Source organism: Lethenteron reissneri, chromosome 45 (assembly GCF_015708825.2).
Source record: "Lethenteron reissneri isolate LAM-NWPU_2019-01 chromosome 45, ASM1570882v1, whole genome shotgun sequence".
Taxonomy (NCBI): Eukaryota; Metazoa; Chordata; class Hyperoartia; order Petromyzontiformes; family Petromyzontidae; genus Lethenteron; species Lethenteron reissneri.
In genome coordinates this window covers 2,190,994-2,210,565 of record NC_083823.1, presented here as the reverse complement: position 1 = coordinate 2,210,565, position 19,572 = coordinate 2,190,994, and the positions used below count along the sequence as shown (strand labels likewise).

The 19,572-nt window shown below is 52.6% G+C and overlaps 1 protein-coding gene across 1 annotated transcript in view; it reads right to left on the bottom strand.

Annotated features, from left to right (window-relative positions):
• The window catches only part of TMEM164 (transmembrane protein 164), a 34,544-nt gene extending 15,247 nt beyond the window's left edge, over positions 1–19,297 (bottom strand). The window contains exon 1 of the mRNA XM_061570341.1: positions 17,923–19,297. Coding sequence (XP_061426325.1) covers positions 17,923–18,588 — 666 coding nt within the window. The 5' untranslated portion in view covers positions 18,589–19,297. The remainder of the gene's footprint in view (positions 1–17,922) is intronic.
• Between the last annotated feature and the right edge of the window lie 275 nt (positions 19,298–19,572).

The window sequence follows — 19,572 nt, the reverse complement described above, 5'->3', positions numbered from 1 at the left end:
TTACGACCCTAACGGCCGCAGTAGTCGTTTATATATTCGTCATAATCTGCAGCGTTGATCTATCCACTGCGGGATGAAGAGTGCGCCCCAGGCAGTGGTAACACTCGCTCGCGACTCACACCAAGAAAGGCCCGTGTTAGATTCCTGACTTGGGTGGCTGTGTGGAGTTATTTTATGTTCCTGTTCTGCATGGGTTAAAAACCATGACTATTTTAAAACATTTTATTTTTATTTTCACAGGTAAGGGCCGACTGAGCTATATAGCGCCTTACCAGAAGCGATCTGGCAACAAATGATAGCTCAAAGAAGTGGCTTATCACGTGGACATTTCTAAGCGGCAAAGGCTCTAAAAGCGCGTTTCTAAATGTGGGGGGAAAACCCGGAGGGCCCGAAGTAGAATCCACGCGACCACGAGGAGAGAGAGACCCTGCACATATACAGCAGCAGGCGTCAGGGTCGGGATCGAACCCACGACCTCCTGTATACCAGGCGAGGTAGTTAACATATCCTATCCACCGCGTTCGCTCCCGCGGTGTTTCCTCCGTTTTGCTAAAAAAAAAACCCACCCATGCAGCAATGTAACCAAGCATCGACCAAAACATCACAAATGCTGAAAAATTGCATTCAAATTACTTTATGCAGATTCGATATCGCAGCATTCCCCCCTTACTGCGATGCCTTGGCAGAGACCGTGATATGAAAGGGAAACTCAGCAAGGCTTTTCCTGGGCAAAAAAAGCATGAGAATAAACGAGGAGGATAAATCATTGCTCCATCTCGTGCTGGGCATCCTCCCTCGGGCGTCGTTCCCCAGCGGGGGACGCTAGCTCGTTCATCTCCAGAATCAGAATATTTATTTATAGCGCAGGAGGAGGAATCCGATGAGCTACAAAGTTATTTTTCACAGATGTCCAGTAGGGGCGGGTCGAAAAGTTACAACAACAAACAACACACAAACATAACAGGAGTGCAAAGCACAAGAAATGTAAACAAATTACCCAAACACAAACAAATACAATACTAAATCATCCCCATCCTACCAAAGAAAGCCCACCGAGGTATATCATTTATTTTTCAGAAGTGACCTGGCCACAAATGATAGCTCAACAAAGTGGTCCATCATTTGGACATTTATAGCAACAAAATAATCTAAACAATCTCAATGCATGGGGGGGGGGGGGGAGGGGGGCCGGAGGACCCGGAGAAAAAAAATCCACGCGACCACGGGGAGAACTTGCAAAGTCCAAATATACAGCAGGCATCAGGGTCGAGATCGAACCCCGGACCCTCCTGCTTACCAGGCAAGGAAGATAACATTTCACCGGTGGCCCTTTAAATAAATAAGGTACAAAGTTGATGATGATAAGAACCACGTGTTCTTCTCCCCCGGCTCTCGGTGCAATTCCAAGCGTTGGACATTCCCAATGATTCTTTGTGCGCATTTCCTCGGATGCAAAACGGTTCGTGGAATGTAATATGCCCCAGACAGCCTGGGACCCAAATCTCCCGGCGTACGCCCGATCCTGTCAGATCTCGGAAGCTAAGCAGGGGTGAGCCTGCATAGTGATTGGAGAGACAAGCGCCACTCACAATGGGCCATTCGCGAAAAACAGCTCATGGCCGATTCTTTCTTATCCACGTCAACAAATGTGGCGGTGCAGCAGCATCGTTTGTTGTACCGTATTTCTATGGTCCTACCACTATTATAATATTAATTTATGAATCACCTTTGCTCCCTGCCTTCCCTAACCCACGCAGACCCAGCGCGGAGTGCATGCACGTCGTCCTTGTATCACGCTCGTTTTATTATTAAGGCCAAGCTTTGTTAAATCCTCACGTGATCCCTTCCCATAATACCCACCCACCCACCCACTCGCCCGCCCACTCATCCACCCGGCTGGTCTGGATTCTGTAGCAGGAGTTGCTCCACTCCCCAGATTAGTGTTGGGGTTTAGAGGGTGGTGGTAGCGGATTTAATGGAGTCCTCTCCACGTCGGATCAGATTATTTTTTGTTAAATCCTTTATATTAAGTTCACTTGCTTGCTTGCTTGCGCGCTTACGACCGAGCAAATCTTTCGGTCGTTTTTTAACCCACTTCCCGTGATCCAATCGAGCTGACATTTTGCACACACTCGTTGTGCGTGACAATTTCTTTTCGTGAAATTTTTTTCTCCAAAATTTTACACTTTTTAGGTAAAAATAAATTATATTTAATTACCAGTTGCTTAATGGTGGCAGGCAATCATCTGACCCATAGGTGGCAGCCATCTCAAGCCAGAGGACGAGAGGACTCTAGCCGCCCGTTTCAAAGACCAATGTGGGCTGGGTTGTGGCCCACTGAACACGCATATAAAGAATTTATAGTGAAAAACTTTGTTTTTACGGGTTAATATTTTTCTACTCCTCGTTCTAGCAGCTGCCCCAGGTCGCACGCTAGGACACCGCACAAAAAACGATTTTAAATTCCGAGTGTGCACAGTTGGTGGGGGTGCAGGCCCATATTGGGGGGGGGCCTATGCAGAAATATTTTTTGTAACCCCCCACCACCCGCCTTTAATGTCTAAACTCCCGGCGAAGTGATATGGAAGAGCTGTGGCGAGATGACAAGCCGCTTGACAAGAGGTGGAGGTGCAGTGAGATGAGCGGTGAGAGATGCAAACGGGACGGAGATGCGGCGAGATGAGAGACGCAGCAGGCGACGAGGCGTTTCCCTCGCTTTGTTTATGCCTAGGGCAGTGTAAACACGCTTGCCATTAGCTGTGCGGGCTCCCCATAGGCCCCCCTCCCTCCACCCCCGTGGCTAAAAACCGGATCTGATTATGGGCTACTTCGCCTCGTATCCAACGGGAAGGGAGTTCACCCAAGTCCCTTAGGATCTGACCAACTCCCCTCTGGGAATTCCCTCCGGGGTCAATTCCTCATCGGTCTGTAGAGGTTTCGCAGTTTCGAATTCGCGATGTCCTCTTCTTCTTCTGCGGCCGTCTCATCGCCAACGCCGACAACGACAGCGGAGAACATCGAGCAGCGGCATCTCCCTGCGCGCCGGCGGGACGAGAGGGCCAGCCCTCCAGCGGAGGCATCGGCAAGAGACGCTCATCTCTCGCCGATGTCCGAGCCGTCGAGCGGGGTGATGCTTGCGCGACATCGCGCTTCGCCGTGGTCGCGAGGCTTCGAGATCTGAAGAGTTGGTGGGGCACATTCTGGGTGATTTGGTGACTGAATGGACAAGAGAGAGGGGAGGTTGTAAAATTAAACAGCCCCAGACCACCCTCTGACCCCATCAGACTTAAACGGGCGCTGGCCACAATGTGCACCGTGTCATCAACTTCGATTCTATGCTCACATTCTGCCGCTACCACCACCACCACCAAATATAAAAATCCCCCCTCCCCCCGTGTAGCCTTAACAGACTGTAGGGGCAAGTGCTGTTAGCGAGCACCTATGAAGGTTGGCACGGCACACGAGGGGGTGGGTGGACAGCACCACGCCCGGCCGCCTTTGTCTCCCCAGTGGCGATGTTTACACACCGCACCACCATCAGCACCGACGCCTTTCAGCCGCGTTTAATTCACTTCCTGTGCGTCACGCATGCGGCCGCTGCAACGACGAATTCCTCACAGCCCAGCAACACCGTGCAGCAGCAGCATCATCAGCATCATCATCATCAGCAGCAGCACCATCATCATCAGCAGCAGCAGCATCAGCAGCACCATCATCATCAGCATCATCAGCAGCATCAGCAGCACCATCATCAGCCATCATCATCAGCAGCAGCAGCATCATCAGCAGCAGCATCAGCAGCAGCATCAGCAGCAGCAGCACCATCATCATCAGCAGCAGCATCATCAGCAGCAGCATCATCAGCATCATCATCAGCAGCAGCAGCGCCACGTGGCGAAAGGGTTCGAGGGGCTGCTGGAAGATGAGACAGCTGCATTGGTGGTGGGGTCACAGGCACAGGGGAGAGAGAGCTTAATTCAAAACAGGCTCATGCTGCTCCTGCTGTTGCTGACAGCCACTACAGCTGCTGCCAATACAGTCACTACAGCTGCTTCGATTGATCATAGTTACGACAACTGCTGCTGATAGTTAATAGAGCTGCCGATGCTGCAACTGACTGACGTTACTGTTGTTGCTGATACTGATAGTTACTACAGATGCTGCTGCTGCACTATTACTGCAGCCGATAGTCACGGCAGCTACTACTGCTGCTCTCGCATGAATCGCCAGTCTCCTTTTTTCCCGCACTTGGACTCGCCACGTAACCTTGCCAAGAGCCCATCAGCTCACGAACCTTTGCTGGTGGCTCAAAGCAGATTCGCACTCGGGGTTCTCAGCGGTGCCTGGTTCAGCCCTCTCTTGACGACCTCTGGGTCATATCCGGCCACCACTTGCAACATGGAAACTTCTGGTAGGCCACAAGAGCACAGGTCACTAAAGCACTCTTTCATTGCTCTACAATCCGTTAATGGCTACATAACCACGCCAACCCATGCCTCTTATTCCAAGCGCTCGCAATGCGCCTGCTCTCGTCAGATCGCGGAAACTAAGCAGCTTTGAGCCTGGCTAAGTGCTTGGAGGGGTGACCACCGATGTACAAACAGGTTGCTATAGGCTGTTGTTGTACTGTACTTCGATGCTCCAACATCGACGAATCCTCGCCCTAACTAACCCGCACTGCCCAGCGTGGTGAAGTATAGTTTTTCATTTACAGAATTCGAAAAAATTGTCTCCGATTTATTCCGACCCCCTGGTACAGGGGGGGTGGCGGGGGGGGGGTCCCGCCTTCGGGAGGCGAGATATCAGGGCGGCCCGTCTATTATAAAGGGTCTTCCCAGGAATCGACCGCTGGTGAAGAGATCGATCAGAAATTTCATTCGACCAAATCGCCGCAGCTCTTGCAGCAAGGGAGCAATTCTCCCCGAGGGCTGAAGTTGATCGCTCGTCCAGCAACGTGGGTCATCTACACAGACGGCGGGGAGAGGAGGGGAGCGGTGCTCGTGAAATATTAAAGAGGGCCCTGGCCCACTTCTAATGATGCTCCGCGCGCTCTCCATTTGCGAGCGATTAAACCCGACCACCTGCTGTGTTCGTGCGGCGTTCCCGTTGTGGAGCGGTGGCGCAGCGGTTAGCACGCGGAATCGCTGAGCCGGGTTGCCCAGAGTCAGAGATCGCAAACGGTTTTGATTCCTTACCCGTACCCATACCCGGCCGCACCAGGGTCGCAAATGGGTACCCGTACCTGGCCGGGTACGGGTACCCGTTCCCTACCCGTACCCTACCCGAAATGAGTGACAAACGGTTACTCACCAGTGACTCACGGCCTACCCGTACCTGTACCCGGCCGTACCAGGGTCGCAAACGGGTACCCGTACCCGTACCTGGCCGGGTACGGGTAGCCGGGTATCGGGTAGGGTACGGGTATCGGGTACCCGGTTGCGACCTCTGCCCAGAGTTCGATTCATGGCCACGGCTAACGGCAGCGGCCGAGTGATAACTCTGCCGCTGCTGGATGTGGGTCTCTATACAAGGAGCGTGGGTGAGCTTCAGCACCTTTCTCACCACCGCTCGCGACTCTCACACCCCCCGTGTGCCCACATCTCCGTCATGCTTGAGCAGGGAACCCGTGCCAAGCCTCACGAAGTCTATTTCGGGAGGGTCCTCCCCCACAATCGTATGGGGGCGAGGCGACGCTCGAAGCTCCGCACAGATGGATTCAACAATCCACCGCTGTACGTTGAGGAGTAACCCAATGTCGTGCGAGTAGCCAGAAAATAACCCCAAACACCCAAAGCCACACACACACACAAAATATGGATTCAGGAATTTCCTTTGTCAGTGCCATTTACTGGCCACCTCGCCTCGCTCCAAGCCTATAACCCCTGGTATTCTCTCTGGTGGTCTCCCAGCTCGGTACCAACGGGGCTCAACGTGGGCCGAGAGTCCGAGGTGCGGCGAGATGGGGGCGAGAGGGTCACTGGGGAACGATGACGCAACGCTGAGCGCGGGTGGCGGCGATGTCGAGCCTTCATGTGACCCGGTGACTCAAGAGACAGAGGCGGAGTGGCGGTGGCGGCGGCGTCTGTTTGTTGGAAGTACAACGAGCGGGTTTGCTGGCCGCCTATCTGCGTAGCGGAACCTTTGAGATGTTTTTTTTGTTTGAAAGCGTGGGTTTTTTCTGGTTTGTAGCCCCAACGCTCTGCGGAACAGAAATACAGTTGCCAACAAGAGGACGTGGCCAAACGGCCTCAGCACGAAACCTCCGCCCCGCAGTGACATCGCCGTTGCCATCGGTTATGATCTACCCACTGCTGGATGAAAGCGTCCCAAGAGCTGTCGCCTTCCCCTCATGGTCCCTGCACACGGGCTGTTTTCGCCGCTCCGTCTCCCACGGACGTACCGTGTGCTTTTTTTTTCGTATGGATATCTCGTCAAGGAGCATAAACCGGTCACCATCCTCGCAGCGGTTGTTGGCTGGACATCAAACAAAGACGGTCACCGCATCGCGCGTCGCTTTCGGATGCACTTCTGCATCCGTCTGGAATGCTCTGCCTTCCGATATGAGGAAGCCACTGGAGTTATGCACTTCTAAATCTAGAAAGAAAACTCCCCACGACAAACACACTCACACACTCACTCACCCGTTCACTAAACCACCACACTACAGGTCACACAACTTATTCTTTCGGATTCCCTCGCATGGCCAGGCTCGAACCGCGAACCTCTGCGACAAGCGGCAAAACGCGTCACCCCTGGGGACGCGTCACCCCTGGGGACGCGTCACCCCTGGGGACGCGTCACCCCTGGGACGCGTCACCCCTGGGACGCGTCACCCCTGGGACGCGTCACCCCTGGGACGCGTCACCCCTGGGACGCGTCACCCCTGGGACGCGTCACCCCTGGGACGCGTCACCCCTGGGACGCGTCACCCCTGGCACGCGTCACCCCTGGCACGCGTCACCCCTGGCACGCGTCACCCCTGGCACGCGTCACCCCTGGCACGCGTCACCCCTGGGCACGCGTCACCCCTGGGACGCGTCACCCCTGGGACGCGTCACCCCTGGGACGCGTCACCCCTGGGACGCGTCACCCCTGGGACGCGTCACCCCTGGGACGCGTCACCCCTGGGGACGCGTCACCCCTGGGACGCGTCACCCCTGGCACGCGTCACCCCTGGGGACGCGTCACCCCTGGGACGCGTCACCCCTGGCACGCGTCACCCCTGGCACGCGTCACCCCTGGGACGCGTCACCCCTGGGACGCGTCACCCCTGGGACGCGTCACCCCTGGGACGCGTCACCCCTGGGACGCGTCACCCCTGGCACGCGTCACCCCTGGCACGCGTCACCCCTGGGACGCGTCACCCCTGGGACGCGTCACCCCTGGGACGCGTCACCCCTGGGATGCGTCACCCCTGGGGACGCGTCACCCCTGGCACGCGTCACCCCTGGCACGCGTCACCCCTGGCACGCGTCACCCCTGGGACGCGTCACCCCTGGGACGCGTCACCCCTGGGACGCGTCACCCCTGGGACGCGTCACCCCTGGGACGCGTCACCCCTGGGACGCGTCACCCCTGGGACGCGTCACCGGGCGTCAGGAATTTCTCAAGACGCTCCTGCTCGGGATGTGTTTGGCCGGTTCGTTTTGTAATAAGAGCACACCTGCAGGGGACGTCACCGCGGCGTGATGGATTTGCGCGGCGCTGCGCTCACAAGCCAGACGCCACCGGTCCGATGCAATTTCTCCCAGCGCGGCAGTAACAAAGGAGCAAGTTTACAAACTCGACCCCGTCACCTCTGTCCACCCAGCAGTGGACATGGGTGGGCCACTCCTCTTCCAAGATGTTTGACCAGCGTGGGGAGAGTCCGCCGCGATGAGCACTGCTTTGTGGGGGAAGTCAACGCCACCACGCAGACTCCGGTCATCCTTGCAGCGGCATCGCACGGCGCTTTCGGATGCGTTTTTGCGGCCGTCTGGAACGCTCTTCCTTCCGATATCAGGAAGCCACCGGAGCTATGCAATCTCTGTTGAAAACTATTTTATTTTTTGCGTTTAGTTTGTTGTCCTCTCCCAGCACCTCCAATTAGCACGGCTGGCTACGTACGGTGCGAAAGAAGTTCTACATACAGACATACTGGTTGTCACAGGAATATGGAATTTGCACCGTACATTTGCTCAGGGGGTGTAGAGAGCAGACGAGGAGTGCATACCCTTCGCTCAGATGGGCAGAGGACGGATCAGATTGTTGTTAGGTTCGTGTGCAGTGGCGTAGCGATGGAGTGTGCAGGCGGTGCAACTGCACGGGGACTCTTGCCTCAAGGGTTCCAGGTGCCAGAGTACCAGAGTAGGGGGGGGGCGATGGGGAAATTGCATAGGAGGTGGAAATTGCATAGGAGGTGGAAATTGCATAGGAGGTCCAAATTGCGTTCCGCCCACCACGCGATGCCACGGGACACTCGCCAGCGTTTTATTGTCGCACGAACCAATAGTCAAAACGAACCGGAGGCGTTTGTCCAGGGTGCTTTAACAAAAATGTGAAGACTTCTGAGAATTTGCAACGACACCACAAGAGATGTGCCTCAGGGCTCTGGAGACCACCTGGAGAAGATTCCAGGCACTTGTTGACAACGATGGCGAACAAGTGGAGACTCTGACTTTTTGAAGCTATTAACATTACATTTGTTATCGTGTTACAGTGTATTATCCGTTCTTTTTACCTTAAAAACAATAGTTCAATATAAGTGTAACAATTGTTTTTTAAGCACCCTGTTTAAAGCATACGGGGACATCACAGCGCGTGACTTCGAAGGGACATCTGTGGATAGAAAATGGTTCCAAGCGTTTACGACTCCAACCGCACGCAATGCCAGCGGAAGGTTCAGAGTTCAAATCCTGGTTGGGCGTTGACTCAGCCCATCATTCTAGATTTGAAGCTTTCGTGACTGCAAGGATTCATATTCTTAGGTTTTTTCGGTAAAGTCACGTAGGTAAAAAAAAATTAATGAAAGTAAAATAAAATAAAAATCACGACGTTTCGGAGGCAACACAAGCTTCCGTCTTCAGGTGGAACCGTCACAGCTATATAGCACAGCACGATAGCTGATACAGCAATCGTGCTGTGACGGTTCCACCTGAAGACGGAAGCTTGTGTTGCCTCCGAAACGTCGTGATTTTTTATTTTACTTTTATTAATTTACATTTTTTTTTTACCTACGTGACTTTACCGAAAAAACCTAAGAATATCAGCCCATCATCCCTGCAGGTTCGTTAAAACGAGTACCACGTTGTGGGGAGAGACTCACCCCCCGTCGTAGGAATGTTGGATTTCAACCACCGCCTCATACGAGCGGGACATCACTTTGACTTTCACGCAACAGCAGCTCCCATGTGCGCATCGGATGTAGCGTTTCAATGTCAACCGTGAGCGATTACATGAATAGAGGAGAACTTACGTAAGTTAGGGACGTAACGTTAACCGTGAATTACAAGACACGCCACAGCTCGCAGGGGCAATGGCTGGCGGTCGAGACTGACGACGGATTGGTAGCCAGCGGGAAAAACGTCGGTGAGGACGCCTACAGTGGAGATGGAATTGTGAAAAACCAGCTCGTGTCGAGACGCTAAATAGATTGTTACGTCACAGCACCGTGAGAGATGGCGACGTCTTGGGGAGACCTTCGTCCAATGTTAAATGGATCACGGCTGCTGCTGGTGCTGGTGCTACTGCTGATGATGATGAATTACACAGGAACATCCAGCCACGCAAATTGGCTGCGGCATCAAAACCCAAGTTTCATCAGAGCTGCGTCAGCAAGACAATAGGGGGGGGGGGCAACACCTACACTCAGCATCAATTTAAGGGTTGGCAAACGCCCGGTTTTTTTTCTTTCCAAAGTTGAGCAAAAACGTGCCGCCGACGTCTTCATGAACAGTGGCATCGTGGTCAGCGGTTTGATTTGATCCGTTTTGCTTTCACCATTTTTGATGACCCAGGCCACTCTTGCAAATTAGACCCATCCAGGGTCTCTTGAATTCTCACCTTGCTAAGACGAATACTTTCGTCTCATCAATATCTCAATTTGGCCTCTGAGCTGCTTCCCGGCGATGCCACCAATATGAGACGTCCCAGGGCAGATGCGGTTGAAGAGTAAAAGTTCTGGGTCCGTGGCTCGAAAGTCAATCAAATAAGTTGACCAGGTGGCACAGAGGTCAGGGGAACTGAACTGGCATCGACAAGATCCTCCGTTCGAAAACGGGTTTCAGCCACTGCCCGCGATTAAACTGGGGTTCTCAATTCTCGGAAGTTGATGGTCACGGCCTGGTCACCGTTAACTGTGCACAAATATTCTCATGAAATCAGATTTTGCACTTAATTTGGCTAAATCCCAGCTCTAAGATTTACAAAGAAGCGTTTCACCGACATGCGATGGAATTTCTCCAGAGGCGTTTACTTGCAAACGTGCCACGCGCTCGTGTGCGGTGGATGAGAGGGTCAATTGAAGGAGCTTTCAGTCGTAGTTCTGCGATATCTCCTTCAGCAGTCCGTTCTTTAACACACGGGGCGAACCACTACTCTGCGCAGATTCTGGACCCTCGGCTTCATGACATGATACCAATTAACATATTTTGTACTTTAAGAAAAGACAAGTGTTAATTTTCTTTGTCACAAATGAAAGGCTAATCTTTAAAAAGTCACTTCTATACCTCTCTCCCCAACTCCCAGTCCCCCCCCACCCTAAACCCACCCACTAAAATCCCTGACCCTCGAGAGACAATTGAGGAACAGGGGGTGAGAAACAGTGAACGGGCAAGTTTGGACGAAAGCCAAATCGGGAGTGCTTTAAATTCGGAGCACAGAGCGCAAGATCTCACAGCTCCACCTCGGTCCTACAAGCGACTGCAGACCGAGTGCCAAAACTACAGCACGCCGTTTAGCGAGAATGCTCGTGTGATGATGACCTTGGATGTATGTTGAACTTCTTTCGCACCATACGTAGGCAACCGTGCTAATCGGAAGTGCGGATGATGATGATGATGATGATGAGTTTACCCAAAAGATGAATGCTCTGTCGCCTTGCCGTATAAACGCCCAACGTGGCGGCGTTATCGCACAGAGCCGGGCGGTGCCCTCCCCACGCTCTTTTGTATTTTATTGTAATAGAAATAAATAATATAAAATAAATCAAAGGCAAGGCACATGGGGTGCCATGGTCACGAGATGTTAACTCCCTCGCCTGGTATACGGGAGGTCGTGGGTTCGATCCTGACCCTGACGCCTGCTGCTGTGTATTGGGCGTTTTCATGTTCTCCCCGTGGTCGCGTGGATTTTTCGCCAGGTCCTCCGGTTTTCCCCTCCGCATTTAGAATCAGCATCACGCGTTTCGAGTATTCGGCTGCTGTAAATTTCCACACGACGATAAGCCACTTTGTTGAGCTATTATTTGTGGCCAGGTCGCTTCTGAAAAAAAGGGCTATACAACTCAGTGGGCACGATCTGATAAAAAAACATTTTAAGTAATAGTTTAAGTTTCATGGAGCACAGACATGCCCATAGCACTTGCACACACACACATTTGTGTAGCTGTGTGTAGAACGGCACATTTCACTTTCGCGTGATAGTACAGGAACAATAAAGTACACCCATTTTGCCAATCCACTGCTGGATAAGGGGTCGTCCCCCACATCGATTGAAGGGTCAGGGAGCGGTAAGTGACAAAACTTCCTCGTGCTGGTGAGTGCAGGTTGGTGAAGGTGGGGAGCATAGTCACAGGAGCACAGAAGTACAGTACAAGAATGATGTTTACTGCACTGCCCTCTGCTACTAACAATGTAGTGCAGTCGAAAGCAAAAAAACGCAATTCCAACCCTGATGAGGAAATAAAAAGGGTCCATTCGATATCACCACACGCCTGGCGTACGATTTAGTCAAGAGGCTGGCGAAGTTATCGCGCACGAATTGTAGTTTCGACCTTTATGCACCCGATCTGCCACTCTGCGGCGGTTAAAAACACGACCACAATCCAGGTCTGCAGTGTTCCCATGCTTCCTCTTCCTCGCCAGCGCTCGCGTTGTTCGACTTCTTAATTTTTCCACTCAATACGGCGTTTGATAGGTCAGCCCGTTTTCTCCCGGACCACGCTTCCTCGTCCCGGCGATGCCCGCCTCTGCGTTTTATAATAGCTGCAAGAACCCAACCAACTTCCCCATGCGCTACAGATGAGCAACAGCAACGAACAGATTTAGAGAGATTTTGAGATCTCCCCCCGCCCGTGCAGTCTGCACAGATCGTTGGGGGCAAATGTCGTTCGCGAGAAACTTTACGAATGCCGATCACGGCGCAGGCAAGGGTGGTGTGGCTGGACCCATGCCCAGCTGCCTATTGCCTCCCCAGTGCTGACGTTTGCAAGATTACGTACAGCCGTGAAGAGCCAGGCCTGGTTGCCTCTTGTATCCCCGTAACTGTTTGCATACTACACCAGGTACTCAATTAAGGCTGATGCGACCTAATAGGGGCTCAGGATCAGTTCTCTACACTGATATTAGCCGTGGTTGGGGAGAAAAGAACTTGCACACATGCACTTGTGACTCATGCACACACACACCACATTTGCACAAAGCCAGAGACCCTCTTTAGCAATCAGCCTCGCACTGTCGGAGCAACTGTTTTGACTCATTAGCGAGTGCCTATTAAGGAGTACGAGAGAGTGCTCTGGGCAGGACCGTGCCGAGCCGCCTGTTAGCTCATTAAAAATGTTCACACACTTCACAGCCGATGCTCAGTTAAGGCAATGGCAGGGCAACGTAAATTACGTTCGTACAGGGTGAGGCATGCCATACACTGTGCTGTCTTCATTAATGCTCCGTAAAGCTGAACAGAGTTCTAAAGAGCTCACAAGCACCGAGCTCTCATACTCTGATGGTGCATTGTCTTTGAGTTGTGCGCCTTTTAACGTCATCTGGTCCAACACCATGTGGGACGAGGCTCTAAGGAAAGCTGTCTCGGGTGTGGACCAATCAATTTCAAGGACAGTGCATACATTATCAGAGTTGTGTTTTTTTTTGCATTCCGACTGCAAGTATTGTGGTCAATGCGAACATGACTCCTTGTAAAAAAAAGGTGTCAGTTTCGTTGCCAGATAAAAGGGTAACAAACCAATTATCACCTTGTGAAAGACCCAACGCAGAAGATCCCTGGGATTGATAATCCACGAAACTCATGGTCCACCCTAAATCGCATCCACTGCACACACCATGGCAGATGCGGATACCTGACGCACAAATGGGAAATTCCACGTGTAACAACGCAATGCCCGATCTACAAATAAGAAGGAGACATTACAGCGAAACACTCTGCCGCTACGGACGTGGTTATCTGGCTTGACCACTGAATGTGAAATTGTAGCTGTTTCTCTGCGCCTACATCAGCCGTACGAAAGAAGAAGATGAATGCCCTTTTGGACCCATTGTCTTTTTGGCATGAGACCCCTATTGTGAACATGAGACGTTAGCCCCCAAATTGTGAACATCGTGGTCACAAAGATAAAAACAGTCGGTGGTATGCGTCCGATTTGAGGCTTGGTCGACGTAGGAAAAGCTCAGGGCAGGTTGAGGTTCACCATTATTGATGTCGATCGATCTTAAAAATCGAACCCAAGCCACCGGGATTGTCAGTTTGCAAACCAATGCAAAACACTTGAGCTCACACACACACACACAACACAAAGAAACAAGATCTCCCACATCGCCTTCCACAAGACTGTCCGGAAAAGTGCTGTTAGCGAGCACCTATTAAAAGTCGGACCGGCGCATGAGCAGGTGGTGCGGAAAATACCACTCCTAACCACCTTTGTCTTCCCAGTGCTGGTGTTGTTAACGTGCCACACTAGGTACTAATCTAAAGCCGAGTCTACCTTGGGAGGCCCGGGACAAGTTCAGCAGTTCCTTTCTGCTGATGTTGTTATGTTTGGCCGGGAATTGAACTCTGGTGGCTCGGGTTTTATCCCAGCAAGCAAAGCACTGCAACGCCTTTCCCGACCAAACACTGAAAACTCTCACTCACTGCAGGCAAAATGTTGCAAACACGAGATTAAAAAAAATTGCTTCACTTGAAAACTAAGTTATGTTGACCTGATAATGGATTGTGCTTATGTCAAAGTGCCCATCTGTGCGGACCACAGACATTCATATTTTTAAAGTAAAACGTCTGCAGATGGCAGAGTTTTTGCGTGTGGATAATTTGTAAATCCACTGCTGGATGATGGCCTCCCCACACACTCTCTTGGTCGTGGGGATGTTGGCCATACTTTTTCACGCTGGCCAGCACACACTGGCACACATTAAAGTCTACAAAGACAAATATCTCCCCGTATAGCCTTTAACAGGCTGTAGGGGCAAGTGCTGTTAAGCGAGCACCTATTAAGGCCGTCACGGCACACGAGGGGGTGGGTGGCCAACACCACGCCCGGCCGCCTTTGTCTCCCCCAGTGGCGATGTGTACACACCAGGTACTCATTTGAGGCTAAGTCGACCTAGGGGAGGCAGAGTACCGGTTCAAATAATGGTCACGGGTGTTGGCCGTGAGCGGAAATCGAATTCAAAGACACAAACACGCAACACTCACTAACACACACACTCACAAACACACACAAACATACACACACTCACACTCACTAACACACACAAACAAACACACCCACACTCACAAACACCCACACTCACACACACAAACAAACACACCCACAAACACACACAAACACCCACACTCACAAACAAACACCCACACTCACACACCCACACTGACACACACCCACACACTCACACTGACACACATACAAACACCCACATTGACACACCCACACATGCCACAGACTGTTAGGGCAAGCTGTTACCGTACACAAAGACACACACACAAACTGTACAGCCACTTACAGTACTGGCACACCACACCTCAATAGGTGTACACCCATACATTCCCACAATGCTCCACTACACACACACACCCTGTCACCCGAACAACTCCTCTTATTCACTTACACACACATGCCCATGCAATTACTATACACACAGACGAATATCATTCGTGTAGCCTTGATCAACAGACCGCCAGGGCCACATTGTTGTGAGCGAGTAAAAACATCTCTGAAGTCACACGCCAGGATGGTGTTGGGGGTAGTCTCAACCACGCCCGCCCGCCTTTGTCTCCCCCGTGCTAATGTTTTACACACCGCACCAGGTACTCGTTTTAAAGGCCGAGTCAACCCAGGGGTGGCTCAGGACCGGTTAGAATATTCGCCACCGCTCCGTGCGTACACATAGACCTACACACAATAATATACACACACAATTACTGTTGTGTGAAGGGTTATTCCACACACGCACCTATATACAAGCACACCGACACACGCGCATGAACACACGTATACACAATACATACACACTTCACAGATACATACACAAGATTTCCCATATAGCCTTTAACACATTGTTGAGTCCAGAGCTATTAACAGGACACCTTATGAAGAGGTAACACACAGAATCAGAATCTTTATTTATCCTCGAGAAATCCGATGATCTACAAAGCTCTTTTGCACAGATGTCCGCTAGGGGGCGTGCTGAGAAAGTTACAAAACCCGATAGGATGAGTGCAAAGTACAGGGAACACACGAACACCCCTACACACAGGTACAGGTAACACACACAGGTACAGGTAACACACCTGCACACAGGTACAGGTAACACACCTGCACACAGGTACAGGTAACAGACACCTACATCACAGGTACAGGGAACACACGAACACACAAGTACAGGTAATACACGAACACACCTACACACAAGTACAGGTAAAACACACCTACACACAAAGGAAACGCATAAACAGTTACACAGAAACACACGAACACGCCGACATACGTGCACATATACAAAACATAACATGGACACAACAGCCGTAAAGTGGCGGTGACGTACGGCGCTTGTGCCAGGCTAGGTGCATGTTGAGGCCGTCTCGGGAAGTGTGGAAACCACGGGACAGACCAAGGTGTTAACTGGCCGAGATGGCACAGAAACTACACACGAACACATGCGCACACACACACACACCTCTACCTATACACACAGACAAATATGCCTTGTATAGCCTTAAAATACTGTTGGGGCAAGTGCTGTTAGCGAGCACATACACACCACACACACACATACACGCGGTTCAACATGCACACCACATACACACACACACCTACTTACACACCACACACACACATGCACACGGTTCAACATGCACACCACATACACATGCACACACACCTACTTACACACCACACACAGAGACACACACACCTACTTACACACCACACACACACACACGCACACGGTTCAAAATGCACACCACATACACATGCACACACACACACCTACTTACAAACCACACACACACACACGAGTTTCAACATATACACAGGCATGTCACACCACATACACATGCACGCACAGACACCCACCTACACGCACACACCCCTACTTACACACCACACACACACACACGAGTTTCAACATATACACAGGCATGTCACACCACATACACATGCACGCACAGACACCCACCTACACGCACGCAAAGATCCTACCGCAGGATTGTTGGGGCAAGTGCAGTTAGCGGGGACCTGTGAAGCACGGCACTTCAAACACAATACAAAGATCCCCCGGATAGCATTCGCACACTTTTGGGGGCAAGTGCAGTTAAGAGAGCACCCTACGAAGTCCGGCGCGCCACACACAGAGACACAGAGACACACAGAGACACAGACACACACACACAGCAGACACACACACAGAGACACACACAGAGACACACACACAGAGACACAGACACACACACACACAGAGAGACACACACACAGAAACACACAAACATAAATAGAGACACACACACAGACACACACTCACAGAGACACACAAAGACAAAGACAAAGATCCCCCGTATAGCCTGAACAGACTGTAGGGGCAAGTGCTGTTAGCGAGCACCTATGAAGGCCGGAACGGTACACGAGGGGGTGGGTGGCCAGCACCACGCCCGACCGCCTTTGTCTCCCTAGTGGCGATGTTTACACACCGCACCAGGTACTCATTTAAGGCTGAGTCGACCTAGGGGAGGCCCAGGACCGGTTCAGATAATCGTCACTGGTGTTGGCCGTGAGCGGGAATCGAACCCGGGTCGCCAGGTTCATAGCGCAGCGCGCTAACCGCTACACTACCGCTCCCCACAGAGACACACACACACACAGAGACACACACACAAAGACACACACACACAGAGAGACACACACACAGAGAGACACACAAAGATAAAACAAAGACAAAGATCCCCGTATAGCCTTAACAGACTGTAGGGGCAAGTGCTGTTAGCGAGCACATATGAAGGCCAGCACGGCACACGAGGGGGTGGGTGGCCAGCACCACGCCCGACCGCTTTTGTCTCCCTAGTGGTGATGTTTACACACCTCACCAGGTACTCATTTGAGGCTGAGTAGACCTAGGGGAGGCCCAGGACCGGTTCAGATAATCGTCACTGGTGTTGGCCGTGAGCGGGAATCGAACTCGGGTCGCCGGGTTCATAGCGCAGCGAGCTAACCGCTACACTATCGCTCCTCACACACAGAGACACACACACACAGAGACACACACACACAGAGACACACACAGACACACACACAGAGACACACACACACACACAGACAGAGACACACACAGACACACACAGAGACACACACACACAGAGACACACACACACAGAGACACACAGAGAGACTCTCTCACACACACACACACACAGAGACACACACACACAGAGACACACAGACACACACAGAGGCACACACACACAGAGACACACACACACACAGACACACAGACAGACGGTCACCTGTATGGCCGTGACTACGTGGCACGGGTTGAGCAGGAAGATCAGGGTCCTGGTGGCGAACTTGAACCCGACCTCGATGCCGAACGTGAGACACAGCGCGGTGAGCAGGAGGCTGCGGGCTAAGCTCCCGTGGCAGCGAGGGGTCTTCTTCGCTCCATCTCCACCTTGGACGGACCCCCTCCCTGCCGAGACGATTCCTCCTCCTCCTCCCGCTGCTGTTGCTGCTGCCGCTCTTCTGGGGAGCGGCGCGTCTCCGCGCTGCCCCAGGTCCCCCAGGCACATCCTCACCCTCCTCCACGACACCCACATCTCGGCCAGGGACACGCCGAGCACGAGGGCGCTCTCCACGATCCTCTGGCCGGGGCTCAGGAAGGCGGCGCACGAGGCGCCCCCGTTGCCCGCGATGTCCGGGTTGACCCCCCCGTAGGCGACATCGAGAGCGCCCCCCGCGATGCTGCGCAGCGAGCCCGAGGAGAGAGCCAGGAGCCACGGGGTGGCCGCATCATCACCGACACCACCGACGCTGCCGCCGGTGCCGTTCACCGCCGCTGCTGCTGCTGCTGCTGTGGCCGCCAGCGCTGGGTCGGGTTGTGCTGCCTGCCACGGGCAGTGCGGCAGCAGGGCGAGGAGGCTCCACGCAGCCTCCTGCTGCTGCTGCTGCTGCATGGCGCGTGCGGGGGATGTGTGTGTGTGGAGGGGAGGATGTGTGTGGAGGGAGGATGTGTGTGTGTGTGGAGGGGAGGGAGGAGGTGTGTGTGTGTTGCGCGTGTGTGTAGGGGAGGATGTGTTGTGTGTGTGTGTGGAGGGGAGGAGGGATGTGTGTGTGTGTGTGGAGGGGAGGGAGGATGTGTGTGTGTGTGTGTGTTGCGCATGTGTGTAGGGGAGGATGTGTTGTGTGTGTGTGTGTGGAGGGAGGATGTGTGTGTTGTGTGTGTGGAGGGAGGATGTGTGTGTGTGTGGGAGGATGTGTGTGTGTGGGAGGATGTTTGTGTGTGTGGAGGGGAGGATGTGTTGTGTGTGTGGGAGGATGTGTTGTGTGTGTGTATGGAGGGAGGGTGTGTGTGTGTTGCCGGGAGGGTGTGTGTGTGTTGCCGAGAGAGTGTGTGTGTGTTGCCCGAGAGTGTGTGTGGGAGAGAGGATGTGTGTGTATGTGATTGCGATGGGGGAAGATGTGTGTGTGTGGAGAGAGGATGTGTGTGTGCGTATTCGAGGAAGTTGTGTGTGTGTAGCAGGGTTGTGGACGTGTGGTTGTATGTGCGTGTCGTGGGTGCGATGATGTGCCTGCGTGCTGCGCGAGTGTGTAGGTGGAGGATGTATATGAGTGGGTAGGAAGATGTGTGCGTGGGTAGGGGAGGGTGTGTGGGTGTGGGGAAGTGTGTGTGTGTGTCCGTATGGAGCGAGTGTGTGAGGGTTTAAGTGTGGGTGTATTTTGTGACATCAAACACTCCACCTCCTCAACTCCCAATGATGGGGCAGTCGTGGAGCGAGTTGAGAGTTCATACCTGTCAACCCCTTATCAGTGCCTACCTGATTTACAAACCGCGTGCCTTTACGAATCTCAAAGTTCATCCTACAAAGTCCCATCACAAGGCGAAACACAAACAAATAGAAAATAAATGGTTGCCCGTATTGAAACGGCTATACGCCTTA